Source organism: Grammomys surdaster, unplaced genomic scaffold (assembly GCF_004785775.1).
Source record: "Grammomys surdaster isolate TR1022 unplaced genomic scaffold, NIH_TR_1.0 130, whole genome shotgun sequence".
NCBI lineage: Eukaryota > Metazoa > Chordata > Mammalia > Rodentia > Muridae > Grammomys > Grammomys surdaster.
This window is the reverse complement of record NW_021604588.1, coordinates 24282874-24300353: the sequence shown is the minus strand read 5'-3', so window position 1 is coordinate 24300353 and position 17480 is coordinate 24282874. Positions and strand designations below refer to the sequence as shown.

Here is a 17480-nt window from a genome sequence, read left to right as displayed (position 1 = left end):
TGAACAAAGGCAAAGCAGGGACCATCTGGGAACCTGGGGCAAAAGGAAATAGCCTCCTATTCATGGTCTTCATCTCATTGCTGCCCAAGACAGCGGGACATCTGTTCCCTATGCTCCAGGAGACATACCATGCGTTTGATTTCTTAAATGATGGCTCTTTAATTTCTGGTCCTTCAGTAAAAACAACAGAGAGGCCATCCGAACCCCTGGAAGAAGGACCTGAGGATCCCAGATGCCCCTGGAGAGTTCTGAGCCCAGCCCACTGGGGAAAGCTGGGGGACAGGTGGTATGGTAGAGAATCTCCCTCTCTTACCTTCTCTGTGTCGATGCCTCGGGACATGGACCAGGTGGACACAATGTAGTCCATGACTCGCTCGCTCAGACCTTTGGGCACCTGGTAGAGCTTCAGGAAATCCCGGACACTGTTGAGCATCTCATGATACCTGTTGGTGTTGGCGTACATCTGCTGGAAAATGGTTGTCACGTTCCCAAAGATGGTGGCATACAGAAGAGCTGGAGACAAAGAGAAGAACAATGTGTGAATGTTCCATGAGTGCTCCATGAGTGCTCCACAAGTCAAACTCCAGAGAGCACACCTCCCTCAGAGAAGGCCCCACAGCTAGAGCTGTGCTCCCTGGTAGAGTGTCCAGACCTCAGGAGAGCCTCACATCTCAAGCTGAAGAGTTTGGAACAGGAGACAATGAGGACCAATGGAGTGTTAGGCAGGGTCCAGGATGATACCTGGAGCAGCTGGCACCTCAGACACATGTAGCAAGAAAGGAGCCACTTTATACTTGTCACAGAAAATCTGCACTTGAGGCCACCTGTCAAGTGTGTGTGTGTGTCTGTGTGTGTGTGTGTGTCCATGCCCCATGCCTGAGACCAAAGAACCAACTCCATGAGCACAACAGTGCAACTTCAAGCTCTGAGCAGCAATCTTCCATGCTCTGTTGTGTGCCAGGCGCCATGCTACCTAGGGTGCTGGATAGTAAGTGAGACCCAGCCTGGTTCTTATAGAACCAAACAGTAAGGGGGAACAGACCAATATGCCACCACAAGTCACTATGACAGCAAGTCTGAAGAGGGCCAAAAAGCTAACAGTGGTAAGATGAAGTAAACACTGCTAGCTCCAAGTCGATTTTGGTCATGGTGGGAAAAATAACCAAATAGTTAATTTAATCAAGATAACCTCGTATAGACATACTCAGAGTCTCACATGGAGACTGTCTGCATCAGGGTGGCCTCTGAGTATGTCTATATGAGGTTATCTTGATTAAATTAACTATGTGTGAAGTCCCAGTGCAGTGAGGGCAGCACTATGTAGTGAGAATTCTGAAATTTTGGTTTCTTAAAAAAACACGGAAATATTATATTTTCAGCTTAATTCCATGTGTGGGGGTATGGGTCTGTTTTGCAGCAGCTGACTGTGATTTGCCTCATGCTCTAGCAGAGGTGTGGTTTTGCCAGCAGCAGATAATTTCTATGGTTGTGTGAAGTTCGGAATTCTGGGATCTTTTCAGAGATTATATAAATGCTAGATGGGTGGGTGGTTGTTGGCTGTACAGGGGGATTTATTGAGGTTTGTTAGTCATACTCAAAGAAGAAACACGAAGGAAGAAATTAGGTTTAAGGGTCTCTATCTCTTTCTCTTCTATCTCTCCTTCTTTCTATCCTATCTAGTGACAGGGGGTAAAACCAGAGGGATAAAGGGTGGGAAAAATAACCACAGTCAACCTTAGCATTCCTTTCTACACCAGTGTTTATAGCTGCACCTCAATTGCTCCCTGCCCACTGGGTCTTGGCTATGATCTATCTCCCTTCCACTGCTATGCTAGTCTGAACGTTTCTTCATATACACTTTCTGATTTGTGGAAATTACAGTCGAGTCATTTCAGAGGCTTCTTCCTCTGCGTTCAGTAGTCAAGCAATAAATGCTGCAGATGAACAACTGAAGGACTCTCTAAGAGGTTAGTTTGTGTGTGTTCACATGGACCAGTGATACCACATTACCTTGGTCTACAGAAGGAATGAAGATTCTTTTGCTCCCACCCCAGAGCTACTGGGTCTCTGGATCAAGGCTCAGGATGGCGTTTCCACAGACTCCTCAGGCAGCTTTGAGAGTGCTGAGTTTGAGAAGCTCTGGTTGTGTATATGAGCCGGCTGTTTCACTAGTGGACTGAGTGCAATGCTCTATGCCAATGATCGACTGACACAGAAAGGATACTCGGCCATAGTCAGGGAGCAGAAGGTCTCAGTTAACATCACTCCACAGAATGAGAGCCACACAGCCAAGGGTAGAGGCAGAACCCCACCACACGCAACACCCCCATGAGTCTGACACCGGAAGGACTTATCTATACTCCCTCTGGATCTCCTGCCAGGTCTGGCCTCATGCATCTCCACCTGCCCAGACACTGCCCAGGTCAGGAAGTGGCTCTTAAGATGGAGACTACAAAATCCACCTATTTCCCTACTTATAGCAAGGAACTCCTGAAAACTCATTTAATACCATGCTAAATATAGCACAAATGCCTAAATTACCTCAGGCTCCACGCACTAGGGAATGTCACTTAGCAAGCACAGTTCTTACCGGGAGATAGAAGGTCATTTCCAGCCACTTCTAGTCTATCAAATAAAATCACAGTGCCCACAGTATTATAACCCATTAACAATGCACTGTACCACTTTGCTGACCAGCATTTTAATAGCCCTGCAGATAAAAGGAGCAATTTCCACAGGCAAATACTCCTGTGAAGGGACCAAGGTGCTCAGACACTGGCTGTAAGTGATTCCCTTCTTTGGTTTGGCTTGTACTTCCTGAGTCCTGGGTCACAGGTAGACCCTTGGTTGCAGGGCACATGTTAAAAGGTATGGGTTTACAAGCCCATGCCCTGTCTCATTCTGTGATGAGACCTGAGCTTGTTCCCACACTAATTAACAAAGCTGCTTGGAAGGGCACATACTCTTTTTTTTATTGGATATTTTATTTATTTACATTTCCCCATTTCCCCTCCCTAGAACCCCCTATCCTATACCCCCTCTTCTTTTATGCTTTTATACCATTTGGATTACATGCACGTATTAAGGTCAGTTCTAGGTTGAGGGTCTAGCAATACAATAGAGGACACATTTTTGTTTGTTTGTTTGTTTGTTTGTTTGTTTGAGACAGGGTTTCTCTGTGTATCTCTGGCTGTCCTGGAACTTACTCTGTAGACCAGGCTGGCCTCGAACTCAGAAATCCGCCTGCCTCTGCCTCCCAAGTGCTGGGATTAAAGGCGTGTGCCACCACTGCCCAGCAGGCACATACTTTTTAAGCTGTTCAAATACACAGGACCTCCAGGCCTACTTTCCAACAGCAGCCATATCTAAAGCTCTCAAAAAACCTGGACTTTCCCTCCCACATCTCAAAACATGGATAAAGTAGAAGGCTTCTCAAAAGACACTGTTCATTCCCTAACCAACTAGACATCACAATGACTGTGCCACGGCAGCTAGCAAAATGCCTCTCCCCTGCTCTCGGTCCCCTGAGCATGTTGTGATTTTCTGCATTGACCGGCCTTCACCTTTCAAGTTTCAAAGTGTTATTTAGTTGCTACATGACAGTGTAGGACATAGGCTTTTTTTCACAGTATCACCAAATAATAATCACCCAGAGTGAGGATCACCAGGCCTCCGTCCTCACACCGTGCTAGAAAGTAGTTCCCTGTAAACTTTCCACACCCCATAGCACCCTTCTCTCTGCATGAGCCACTGGTCCTAACTTGTTGGAACTCTGTGAGGCAGGAGACTGCCCTCTTTGGACACAGAGGGCCACATAGTGATCCAGAGAGTACAAGAAGAAATGATACCATCAGCTACAAAAACGGAGTGTTTACTGCTGCCCTGTGCAAGCCTTTGTTCTGGGCACTTGTATACACGTTGCGTAGTCATGCAAGATTCTGTAGGACCATGAAAGGCAGCCTGGTTTCTGGTTGAGAACAGGTAGAAACCCCCAGAGACCCAGGGGATCCTGAGGGGCCCCAAGGGGAACCACAGGTGATCCTAAGGGACAGCAGACGTTTCATCACCCAGACTCCAGGTTCTTGACAAGAGGCTGCAGCCCTCCATAGATTTGTGTCCTTCAGTCATGTAGAATAAGTCTCCTAGCCCTTCCATGGGTAAAGGGCGTGACTACAGGCCATGAGGCCTCAAGACAGATCTCTATATTAATGAGGTACCTAAAGGCCAGAAGGGCTTAGCCAATTAAGCTTTCCTTCCCAGACTCTCCTCCCTGCAAAAGGAATTTAACCTCAGGGCTGCCCTGAGAAAACAGGGTACAGTTTCTCATCTACTTTCTGCCATGACAATAAACATCTTAAGACCATAGACTGCTTCTCTTTCATCGGGATCCAGGATCAGCTGTGGGGAACAATGGAGAAGGCCTTCACCTACAGAGCCGCCATCTAATCTCCCACAGAAGACCTCTCTGCATTCCCCGACACAGCGACCACCAACCCAAGCGAGCAGCCTGCGACCAAGCCAAGCTAAGCCAAGCCAAGCCGACCTCAGCGACAAGCCATGGACTCTCCCCGCAGGGCACAGCCAGAGTGCTCTCCCCTTATCCCCTTTGGCTGTGGGCCAATCCAGCCAGTGGGCCCACACTTTGTTCTCAGCTCTTTTGTGGTTTCCATTGGTGCCTGGGTGCACAAGAGCGTGAGAACCAGATGGTCCCCGGCCACCCTACAGGTCCAGAGACCCCCCCCCCAGCTAACTCCAGCCCCATGGGGTCACAGACCAAGCTCCCCCACCCCTAGAGCAGTGTCCCTGCAGCGTTTCTCACACCCTGACACCCACCTGGTGACAGCATGGGGCGAGAGCACTGTCAAACTTCCTGAGTCCCACGTCCTGCCTCCCGGAGCAGTGGCCCTAGCCCTGTGGTGGGGCAGACACGGGCCTCCCACCCTCTAACCCAACAAGGTTCTATCTTTACTGTATTGATACTAAGTGAAAAGAGACCAAGTGATTCACCAAAGCCATAGAGCCAGCAACAAACAGACAAGGATTCACACCTGAGCCAGCAAGAAAGAGATCAGAGGTAGCAAGAAACAGACAGAGGACTCACACCTGAGCCAGTAAGAAACAGAGGACTCACACCTGAGCAAGTGGACTTGTAAAACACTCATGCACAGCACCAAACACACTTCTATCCACTAGACATACATACCACTGGGGGCCAGGCACTGTCCTGGTGTTTCATATGCATGTAGACACTAACACATATATATATTAGTGAGGTTCTTTAATGTGAGGTGGGGTCAACTGTTAGACTTATCATCAGAGATAAATAAGCCATGTTTGTTAGAATAACAGCAGAGTACACAGATAAAATCATGCCATCCCAGGTTTTCACCCAAGTGATAGTCAACCAGAAGGGACCTGGGAGCTGTGGGTTTTATGAGTCCCTGGAATACTCTGAACCTCACCGTGGCTCACCTGCACTCTCCAGCTGAGCCCAGGTCATAGTTCTTCAAGCACTGTTTGAGGTTGGTGAACCTAACTGTCCACATGGGAGAATCAAGGGTTTGGGCAACCTGTGGACCAGCCAGTGTTGGAGGAAACCCTGATAAACTCACAACACACTCAAAGGTAAACCACAAACCCCCTTTCAGACAGCATCAGAAAGGAAATGGCTAGTCAAGAACAGACGAGAAAAGAGAAAAGAGAGCATGTGAGAGCTAGAGATGGGAGGCTGGAGCCCATCTTCACGCCCTACAAATGGCTCCTCTCAGGCCTATGTACGGGAGCCACGACCTCACAGTTCCACTTCTCTCCAAACCCTGGATTTCAACTCCACTCCAAGAAGCTCTGCTGAGCTAATGAGTCTCCTGCAGCTGATGGGTGTCTTAGTTAGGGTTTCATTACTGTGAAGAGACACCATGACCATGGCAACTCTTAAAAAGGAAGGCATTTCACTGGGGCTAGCTTACAATTCAGTCCATTATCCTTGTGGTAGAAAGCATGGCAACATGCAGGCAGATATGGTGAGATATGGCAGATATGGTGAGAGGTAGCTGAGAGTTCCACATCGGATTGGAGAATGAGACACTGGGGCTGGTTTAAGCATCTGAGACCTCAAAGCCCATCCCTCACTTCTTTCCACAAAGCCACACTTACTCCCTCCCAGGAGGCCACACCTTGCAATACAATAGTGCCCCTCCCTATGGGGCTATGGGGAGCCACTATCATTCAAACCATCACAGAGGGGGAGGGTGAAAGTTCTAGAAGGACAGACTTGTCTGGGCTGAGGCACTGTTACTCACATGTAACCTTGATTTCTGATATGAGGAAGAAATGACAGAGCAACGCATGTAAAGAGGACTCAGAGTGTGAGCCTGCCGATAAGCTGTTCCACTGGGGGTGGGACAAATGTGTCCTGGAGTTGGCAGAAGCGAGCACAGTAGTGCTAAAGGTTTAGTCACTGTGTATATGTGTGTGTGTGTGTGTGTGTGTGTGTGTGTGTGTGTGTGTTAGGGGGAGGGGTGCCATTGCTCATGCTGTAGACAATGGCCAGTACATAATGCCTGACTCAGATTAAGTGGCTACACAAGAATATGATAGACTGTCTGGCTTAGACAAGTGGCATGCACTTCTCACAGCTCTGGAAGCTTGGGGCCCCAAGATCAGAATGTGGCTAAGTACTCTGATCTCCACCATAGCAGAGCATGGGGTCATTTCTCTGTCTCTTCTCATAAAGGCATTAATCTCTTCACAAGGGTTCTTTCTACCTGCCATGGCATATGGCGATTATAAAAGCTAAACCATCTTCTAATGTTTTCATGCACTTCTAACACCCCAAGACAGTATGTCCATGTGGACTCCTCCTCCTCTGTTAGTCATTCTGGATACTCCGCATACTCCGCAGCCTTTTGTTAAGCAGGTGGTGGCACGATGCTAAGAAATCAACTCTGTGAAGACCAGTGATAGCAGGCTCCTTCTAGCTCTTCCTTTACTCAACTGATCTACACATGGTAAGGAGCCACTTCCTGTTCCATTCAGCTGTCACACGCCATTAAGTCAGCTCCAGAGAGAATAAAGGACAGCGTGCAGCCATGGTGCCATGAAGGGGTGCCCGCCCTACACTAGGGATGGTGGATGTTGGCAGGACACCCATCCCACTCAGAGAAGTTCCTGAAAAGTAAAAGGGCATTTGGATGATGGAGGGGAGACTGGTTCAGAGCCTGGGGGCACAGGATGTGTGGAGAACTGAGGGTAGGAAGTTGGTGGGGAGGGGCTATGAAGCCTAAAGCTAGTTATGAGGAGCTGCCCACAATCCTCTGACAGCTTCTGTGGACCCACGGAGCTTTCTGGAGCTTTATTAGAATACTGAGCATGTGAAGGCCGGCTGAGGTGGTAAAGCTTGCACATGCTCAGTAGCTAACAGAGCATAGCTGAGATGATACACCACTTCAAGTTCTTCCTCATCTCTTGGGCACTCACTTGCCGGCAAGATGGCAGACTGTGAGAAGACAGGGCATCCGTGGACGGACGACACAGGAAGGAGTCCAGGCCCCTGGCCCAGCTGAGTTCTTAGCCTACAACTATGGACCAACTTGTCCCAGAGAGAAAGAAAGGGAGAGAGAGAGAGAGAGAGAGAGAGAGAGAGAGAGAGAGAGAGAGAGAGAGAGAGGAGTGTGGCTCTCAATCCTGGTGTGATCATTTCAGGCTTCTGTCAGTCTAGCCTACATCAGATCAACGAGCTAGCCAGGAGCAAGGCTCACAGACAGGGCTTGGGCCAAATGCACTTGGAGGGACTGTGACTCACCCACCACTTGTCTGACTATAGAAGTAAAGGACGACATAAGGCACGAGCTCTGGGTTAACTGCCCGAGTACATGCTGCAGGGTGTGCGTGCTGCATGCCTCTCCGTTTCTCTGTTCTGAGCACGTCGCTCAGACACAGATTTGTCTGTTGAGACTAATCAAAATTGGAGTTTGCTCTCCACTCATCCTTAACAGCCTTTGTAATTTCAGCGTTATATTTTAACGAAAGTGGTGGTCTGAGGGGGATACTTGCAAAATTCAGATTTTATTGTGCCTGGGTCTAAAAGCACCACCTGCAGGTAAGCCACAAGCTGCCTCCTACTTGAAGCAGTGGGTCATAAGAAAGTTCTACACACACCCTCTGAATTCTTGCCACCCATGCCTTGCCCATAACTTTACCAGGATGTTATGGATGTCACTTACAAAGATTAAAAATAACAAGTGTAAAGGGTGGGACCCCTTTTAGCTTGTACACTCTAGAGGATAAAGCTGGAAAGGCAAAGAAAGTCGAGGCAGAGTCAAAGTCACGGCGTGGGCCTTGTGAAGGAGACCCCAGAAGTCATTCCTTTTGAAGAGACCACATTCCTGGAGAGAAGATAGAGGGCTTCCTCTAGCTCAGAGTTTCACCTGAGAACATCTAAGAAGCATTTTTCTTCCATTCATGAAGTTGTTGGTAGAAGCATGCCATGGCCACTCCAAGCACACAGAGACTAGTCACAATATTTAGCAGGTTACACTTCCAATGGATAGCCTATAACAAACAGGATAGCCTATAACAAACAGCTTTGTACTATGTGCAGAGCCCAGCGAGCAATTACCTGTCCCCTCTGTCCAGGCCATGTGGACACAGAGCCCGGGTGCTTAGGCCTGCAGAGTTGGCAACAGGGACAGTCACAGTCCAGTGGGAAACATGCAAACTCTCAGAGCACCGGTATCTCAAGCCTGGATTGAATACAAATTGCCTGTAACCATGTTACAACAAGAATGCCCTTTAACAATTCAGTCATAAACCCTTTCAGGCTTCATCTCTCCCTAGATTGTAATTTTATCTTAAAATAAACATTAGGTTTTCATGGAGCCAGTCTAAGAAGTGGTAATATCAAAGATAAGGCAATTTCTGCACTAAAGGAGTTCTTCATATACAGTTTTAAAGTGGTTATTTAAAGCCCATGTTTATACATTACAGCCCATATGTAAACATCACAGTACTCCGGTCGCTGTGGAATAGGCAGAGGAAGATCCATCCCAACTCTCTCAAAGAGGACCCAGAGATGAGCACACCAATTTGTCCCCTTAGGTTTACACCGCAGTGTAGGGTCCAGAGCACAGCAGAGATGAAAGAACAGGCAGTTTGGGACCAGAAAGATCTAGGTCACAAACTAAGAGTTCCCTCACACCGTCATCACCCTGCCTTGTTATTTTGGTTAAAGCAGATCTTTGGTCTTCCGTTTTCTCATCTGTTGAACAGGGGGTGGGCCACACATGCCTCTAGGAGGAAGAATTGTGATGGTTGTGAAGACGAGGACTCACCTGATGGTGGAACTTAGTCGATTTCATTATTGAGTGCCATTTACATAAACAACACACAGACAATGTAGATACCAAGACTTACAATGGGCAAGCAGGCAAAGGCCTTAACCCAGTTAAACAAAAGCCACAAACTGGGCATCGTTAAAGATATCTGCCTCCGTGTTGCCATAGTAACAAGGAGATGTGACACACTTAAACACGAGCTTCCTCCGTTGCTGGAAGTCTCTCTCGCTGTTCTCCCTCTCCAAGTAACCATGAACTCTGGGTAAGTAAGGCCTTGATTCCCATCTGAGCACAGGCAGACCATGCAGAGGGGTGGGTGGGCCAGGAACAGAGCCAGGGTTCACTCCCGTGGGACCCGCTGAGCAGTGAGCTCTCAGCAAGAGTGTGCTTGCTATGACTTGACTGTTGGTGTCTCTCCCAAATGCATGTTGAAACTTAATCCCTTGTGCAGAGGAATTAAGATATGAGCCCTTTCAGGAGGTAATTAGGTCCCAAGGACTCTGTCCTTGTGACTGGAAGCAGCGCCCTTAATAAGAGCTTGAGAAAATCCCCGTCTTTTGCCTTTCTGGCATGTAAGAACACAGCAGCAAGACTTCCCACCGTCTAGAACTGTGAGAAATTACCCAGACCTAGGAATTTTATTACAGCAGCTCAAATGGATTAAGGCAGTGCCTTAGTGAAGTCAGCTCCAAGGACAAGAATGTCCTTCCTTAAGGGGGCCATTCCTCTATACCAGAGACATGAGGATAGCAACAGCGGATCTTCAAAACCATTTCCACCAAAACTCATCAAATCAGGCCCTTTCCTGTGACTAGCCACCAGCAGGAACCACTCCTGCAGACCAGAGAGGTGGCCAAGGTGAAGGTTAGAGGTTCGACAGGTTGTGGGGACAGGAAAGGAGGCCCGAGTGGAACTGCTTACAGCTTATGGTAATAAGTATGTTGTGGAGGGTATTCAAGGTCACTTGAGACTTGGTCCCAAGAGTCTCCTTGAGGACAGTGGACTGACACACTGGGCCTCCCAGTGCCCAGATTCAGAACTACCTCTCATTAAAGCAGGGGACCTTATTTCACACTTAGCAGAGTACCTGCCCTGTCTCTCACAGGCCAACAAAGGCTGTGATCCAGTTAAACAGGAGGGCACAGTACTCTGGGTGTGCTTCCCCCAAGGTGAGCAAGCACTGCTGGACACAGCTTACTTCCTGGGTGATTTCAGGCCCCCTGATTCTCTGCACAGCTACCCAGCTGGTTGACTTTTTATGTGGCCATTGATGTCGCCCTTGTCCAGTCTCTGCTCATCAAAGCAGCCAAAGTGACCATCTAAACAGAATCAGCAAGGCTCCTTGAAATCCCTACCATGACCCAGAGGCCTCTAACCTGCCCCTTTCTTACCCTTCAACCTCGTCCTACGGCCCAGCATCCTGGCTGTCTCCTGAAGGCGCTTTTGCTTTGGAGCCGCTGGCCGCATAGGAAGACCTTCCCACATGAAGAGCCATATCTCTTCTATATTGGCTCAGAGGCAGCTTTTCAAAAGGCATCACCCACCCCATACCCATCACCTGCTTCTGACATTTCCTAATTTCTTTTACCAGACTCTATGACCTCCTCTGTTCTACTTAACAGATGCATACAAGCTCTCCATTTAGTACTGCACAGAGTCCTGCCTTAGAGTAGGGCAAGGATGGGCCTGAGCTCTTCAGAAATAGTGAATTTAATCATTTATAACATGTAGTGCTTCCTGAGTCCTCAGGTCCCTAAGTTTGTGACAGTCACTAAGAATCTCTTGTGCCCATCCACATGGCAGCTCACGGCCATCTGTAACTCCAGTTATAAGAGACCTGACACCATCTATTGACTTCCACATGCACCAGGTACACACCTGGTATACAGACATACACACAGGCAAAATACCTCTAATCATAAATTTTTTAAATTAATTTAAAATAGATAAATGTTTTATGGGCTAGGGAAATTCCTCAGAGGTTAAAGGATTTGCCACACAAGCATGGAATTCTGAGTTCAAATCCCCAAAGCCCACAAAAAAGCTAGCTATGGTAGTATACGACCACAACCCCAGAACCTACAGAAGAGACAGAGGCAGAGACAAAAGAATCCCCAGAAAGTCATGGCCAGGCATCCTGTCCTACATAGTGTGAAACAAGAGACCTTACTAAAATCAAGGTAGAAGGCAAGATCCTACATCTAAGGGTGTCCTCTGACCTTCACATGTATGCTGTGAGGCGTGTGTGCACACATTCACACAAACACACAAACATCATCATGTGCATCATGTACATATATATACATATATGTGTACAGAGAGAGAGAGAGAGAGAGAGAGAGAGAGAGAGAGATCTAAAGAAAATAATCCTCCAACAGATTCTTCTTAATGGAATTTTCCCTTAAACAGCCCAAACTCTGTAGAGTGTAGCCCATTGGCATGATCTACTCTCACCCTCTGAGTATATCCCTGTCCACAGCCTGCTTATTCTCTACCTCATCCAAAAATCAACACCCATGAAAACCTTTCCTTGACCATGAGCAGGACTTATCAAGAATTCCTTTCTCAGGGAAGCCAGGAAACCAAGGTGCTTCCCTGAGGGGAACCCCTAGCTGGGGCAAAAGTCTTAAAGGGGTGCTTCTTTCCAAGGTCAGAGCTCAGCACCTGACCTGCAAGCCTTGGTTGGGAATGAACTCTTTCATGACAGAGCGCCCTTGGAAAGCAGAGTTCACCTATTCATCGGGTGATACACACCACATTCTGGGTTGAACAGGAGAAGGGAGAGGAAGATATAAACTACAGAATAAATAAAACAAACAGTACAAAGTGCATATCTGTAGTTCTAGCACTGAAGAGTTGGAGGCAGGAGATGAAGAGTTCAAGGTCACCCTCAGCTTCAGGCAGTGAACAAAAGCAACAAACTCATATAATGGCCGCCAAAGATGGTCTGGAGAGCCGCATGGCCGATCCAACGTGACTGAGGTACATAGCCCATCGTTGTTCCATAGAGACCCTATGACTTCCTCTCTTCATTTCTTTGGGACCAGTCCTAACATATTTAATTCATGCTATTTCCCTCCACTGGTCCCCTAAGGACGTCTGAAGGTATTGTTTCAGAAATGTAAAATATAAATAAGTAACTAAATAAAGTAATAAAGTAATAATAAAATAAGACAATAATTCTGCCTACTCTAACCAGAGCTAGGATCTCAGGCCAGGGTGCTCATAAAGCTTCGGGTAAGAGTATGCTCAGGAAACTAACCCTGGGTATGCAGTTCTCAGACATGGGCTCTTTAGAAGATGCTAAGAGGCTTTTTAAATGCTTACTAATTACTCTCTGTAAGCCTGACAAGTATTTAAAAAAAAAAAACATTCCGTTACCATAAAGACATCCTACAAACACACAGGCCAATGACTTGTTTTGTGGCTTATCCAAGGAAAACACTGTTGCCAACTTCTGGGTTTTGCTCTGTGTAAGTCTGAGTGTCTGAATCTACTCAAGCTGAGACAGGAGTTAGAAAGGGAGGCTTTGATATCTTCTCGGTGTGACCAAGTTCATATGCAGAAGTTTTATCCCCATAAAGAAATGACTTCTTGGCATGATCCCACTGAAAGTTTTAATGACGTTCATAAACTACCATTCTGCTCACGGAGGCTTTAAGTCAAATCAAGATTTGACTTAAGGACTGAGAAAGAGTTGAGCTGAGCCTCTGCCAGGCCAGCAGGGGAAAGCTGTGAACAGATGAGGTAAGGGCACCTGTACCATGGCCCAGCACTTGCTGTCCATGGTCTAACATGTAATGTTGTCATAGAAACCACCAAGACTCTCCCCGTGTTGACACTGTCTTACCCAGCTCAACACTGGAAGACTTTCTCACTCAGCCCTTCCCTGTGGTACTGACGGTGTGAGTCTGACTCTCTTATGAAATTCAAGTACTGAGGATCGCAGAAGCTAACAGAGCATTCTATACTGACTGAAACACACTGGATCGACACAGAGCCACCAGCCACACGTGTCTCTGCACCGCCAGGAACGTCCTTTTAAAGTTTTTGTTCAGTTTTATTAATTTCAAACAGCATTATGTGGTTTGTGGCTTTGGGAGGTTGCAATCTACAGACCTTTCTTATGACTCCCATGCTCAATAGCCTCCCTTTCCCAGAAAAATAGCCCCTATTTCTTCAACAGTGCTTCTATAAGAGGCTTCCAGAACCTTCTTTACACCGTCAGACCTCTATAGTGTCCCAACTTGTCAAATCTGTCGCACAACAGGAAACAGTTAGGCCTGGGAGGTAGTCTAACACAAGCTTAGCGAACGGGAAGCTCTGGGCTCAGTCTCCAGCACCAAAACCAACCACACAACAAAATCCAAACTGGAGAACCAGCAAGATGGCTCAGCAGGTTAAAGTCACCAGCTACCCAGCATGAGGAGCTGAGTTTGATCCCTCAAACCAACACAAATGTACCAACTGTACACACACATGCATGTGCACACACTCACACTTGGGAGCACACACACTTCTGCATGCACACACACATGCACATGCACACAGATGCTTGCATGCATACACACACACACACATACACACACACACACACACACTGAGGAAGAGTAAACAAATGGAAGAAAAGAAAAACCTCAGAACATCTGGTGAGATTGTCCACACAGACAGTCATCTCTGGCCTGAGCCTGCTTAGACATCTGATAACTTCTTAGATATGATTAGAGAGCAGTTGGCAAACACTGGGCATCTGAGAAATAGTTAAAGCTTAAAGACATACTCTGAATATACTGCTGTAACTTAATGAACCCATTTTTCCAACTGTCCACAGTCTTCTCAGATTCTATGTTCTACTTGCCCACATATATATGAATGTATGTGCATTATGCTTAAGCATCTATGTATGTATATGTATGTATATGCATGTACCAGTATATATTTGTGAAAATGTATGCATATATGTGTGTGTAGATACATATATGTGTGTGTGTGTAAATGTATGTGGAATGCATGCATGGATATACAAGCATGTATATTTATGTATACATATTTAAATATGTACATGCATATATATGAACACATTTGATTATGTATATACATATATATATATATACATGCATGTATGTATATGTATACATATGCATGTAGATCTACATGTGGTCGTGTATACATTTGTACATATAGGTATGCATATATGCATATGTGCATGTGCATGCATATAAATATATTTATATATGTTTACATATATGTGTACATATATATGCAGGCATATATGTATATGGTGTATAAATGTATGTGTATATGTTCACATACTTATGCATATACATGCACATTTTTCATTCTGATTTGTTAATGTTATGTAATTGCTTCTCTCCAGATCCACCGATATTAAGTGAAATCTTTATTAGAATATACATGCTTCTCAGGATAATCAGGCTTACTTGGCCGCCCGTCTATGAGCAGGTACCAAACTATAACCAAACTGGAGTCAATATTCTCTACAGGATAGAATTTCTAGGCAAACATGGCCTTTCAGAAATCACAGGTGACATTAATCAAAGTCAGATAAGGTTAAATTCTTTATGCTTTATAAGGCAGGACTTTTTCTTTTTTCATTCAGCCCTAGAAGCCACTTGAGAGAAGGTTTCTGATGTTGTATGCAGTGAAATATTTGACAGATTACACAATAAACCAAACACCAGCATTTCAATAGCTGCACTCCTTCATGTAACTGATTCAGGGGATGCTGCCCTCCCAGAAGACAGGCATGTGTACTGTCACCAAACTGACAGAGAGGCTGACATCACATCCGGATGTCACCTTATTGCCTTCGGGTCTTCAGAGAGCCAGAAGAGTCCTAACCGTCTCAGCTTTGTCTCTCTCTTCTTAGTCCACATTGCTAGCAAACTGTAAGCAACCCCTGGGAAGCTCTAGGATGCGGCGATTTTAAAATGTTTTAGTAAATATACTTACTTGCAAAGTGAATAATTATCAGCAACGGAGCTGGGAATTATTAAAGCCATGTTTACAATCAAGCTGTTCCAGTAGGGCACAACCTGAGCTGTAGACAGAAAGAACAAAGCACAGGCCCTGCTGCAGATTAAAAGCACACACCTAAAGTTCGGTGGCATTAAAACACTATTCCTTGAAGAGATGCTACAGGGGGCCAGGCTTTGGTAAGTGACTCAGCTATGAGAGTGATGCCATTCATTGTAAATGGGGTTAATGCCTGTGGTGGTTTAGATGAGAAATGTCTCCCATAGGCCCACAGATTTGAAGACTTGGTTCTAAAAAACAAACAAAAGAAAACAAAACAAAAAACAAAAAACAAAAACAAAACAAACCCAGAGTTCCCCTGCACTCCTTCCATAAAGGACAGAGAAGAGATGCCTGCCTGTGAACCAGCAAATGAGCCTTTACCAGATAGTGAATCTATGTGGACACCCTGACCTTAGACTTCCCAATCTCCACAACTGTAAGAAATACATTTCTGTTGTTCAAAAGGTACCAAGTTTGTGGCTTTTGTTTCCATTACAACCCATGCTGTCTACGAAATCCGCCTTGTGTGGCCAACAAAGAACACCTTATTTCACCCCCACAAAAGACAGAAAGGGAACTATGCTGGTGGCCTTGAACGTGCAGCCCCCCAAACTGTCCACACACAATACCTTTCATTTCCTTTAGTGAATAATCCTTTACTAAACATCATGTGTACAAAGCCCTCTTCTGTGCTTTCAATAAGAACAAATGACTACCTGTGCACACATAAGCACACCCAAGCTAAGGTTTCTCTGATGCCTCAAAGCTTTTTAGTTCTTTTGAAAAGTCTTTGTGCTCAGAGTTCAGCCTCTTATTCTTTAAAACTAAGTGTTAATTTTAACACATTCAATGAAAACACAAAGATCATTACACACACACACACACACACACACACATATGTGCCCAAACTCCATGATGTAGGATTAAATTTTTAACTGGAACCATGAACTGCATACATTCAAGGGAAGCAATTCATTTCGAACACTTGTCTTTTCAAAGAAACCTGGGGCTGGGGGATGGGGTAAGGTGTGGGTATTTGTCCCTGTGGACATTTGCACATGTGTGAACTCAGGGCTGCATGCCTGTGCTTTAGGCTTTTGACCAACTGAACTGTCTCCCTTGTTCCCACCCCCAACCCCCGCATTCTCCAGAAAATCTTGTATCTAAAGGACGAGTACTTCTGCTTTAGGCTCTTCAGAGCATCTACCACTAGGTGCAAAAGCCACCTTTGACATGGTAGACAAGACCCTTAGAAGAAAGGGGAGCACTATCCCTGGAGATCTAATAGGGAGGTTGCTGTGGCTGGCACACATGCGCTCCCCCAAACCCCTAGCCATTCTGCTCAGAGTTAGCCACAAGATACCCTCTGTCCTGAGCTGTCTCCTCTGCCAATGTTCCATCAGGCCCAATGAAAAAAGGCTTCTGAAGATAGCAGATACCTTGGGGAAAAGGAAAGCAGTGGGAAAAGAGCCAGATCTGCTCTCAGAAGACCATAGGACCAAAGAGTGATAAAGATATTTAGACCATAAAAACAAGACCACTGAGTGCCTCTGTAAAAACCTACACGTGATAGGTAACAATTAGACCCTATGCAAAGCTACCTGAGCTAACAGTTAGATCTTGTGCAAAGATACAGAACAGTCAGACCCTGAACAAACCTCAGTTAATAGTCTAACCCTATGCAAACCTATCTGAGCTAATAGTCAGATCCTATGCAAACTTATCTGAGCTTATAGTCAGATGCTATGCAAACGTATCTGAGCTAATAGTCTAACCCTATGCAAATCTATCTGGGCTAATAGTCAGATCCTATGCAAACCTATCTGGGCTAATAGTCACATACTGTGCAAACACACTTGAGTTAATGGTCAGACTCTGTGCAATGGTACCTCTCATAACAGCCAGACCTCATGCAAAGCAACATGTGATAACAGTCAGACCCTATGCAAAACTACATTGATAATACTCAGACCCCATGCAAAACCACATATGATAACAGTCGGACCCTATGAAAAGCAACATGTGCTAAAGTCAGTCAGACCCCATGCAAAGCAACATGTGTTAACAGTCAGACCCCATGCAAAGCAACATGTGATAACAGTCAGACCC

At 45.9% G+C, this 17480-nt stretch overlaps 1 protein-coding gene across 2 annotated transcripts in view; it reads right to left on the bottom strand.

Moving 5' to 3' along the window:
• The window catches only part of Kcnh1 (potassium voltage-gated channel subfamily H member 1), a 304488-nt gene that overhangs the window by 89406 nt on the left and 197602 nt on the right, over nucleotides 1-17480 (bottom strand). For both annotated transcript variants that reach the window (XM_028760606.1, XM_028760615.1), the window contains exon 8: nucleotides 314-513. In XM_028760606.1, coding sequence (XP_028616439.1) covers nucleotides 314-513 — 200 coding nt within the window. The remainder of the gene's footprint in view (nucleotides 1-313; nucleotides 514-17480) is intronic.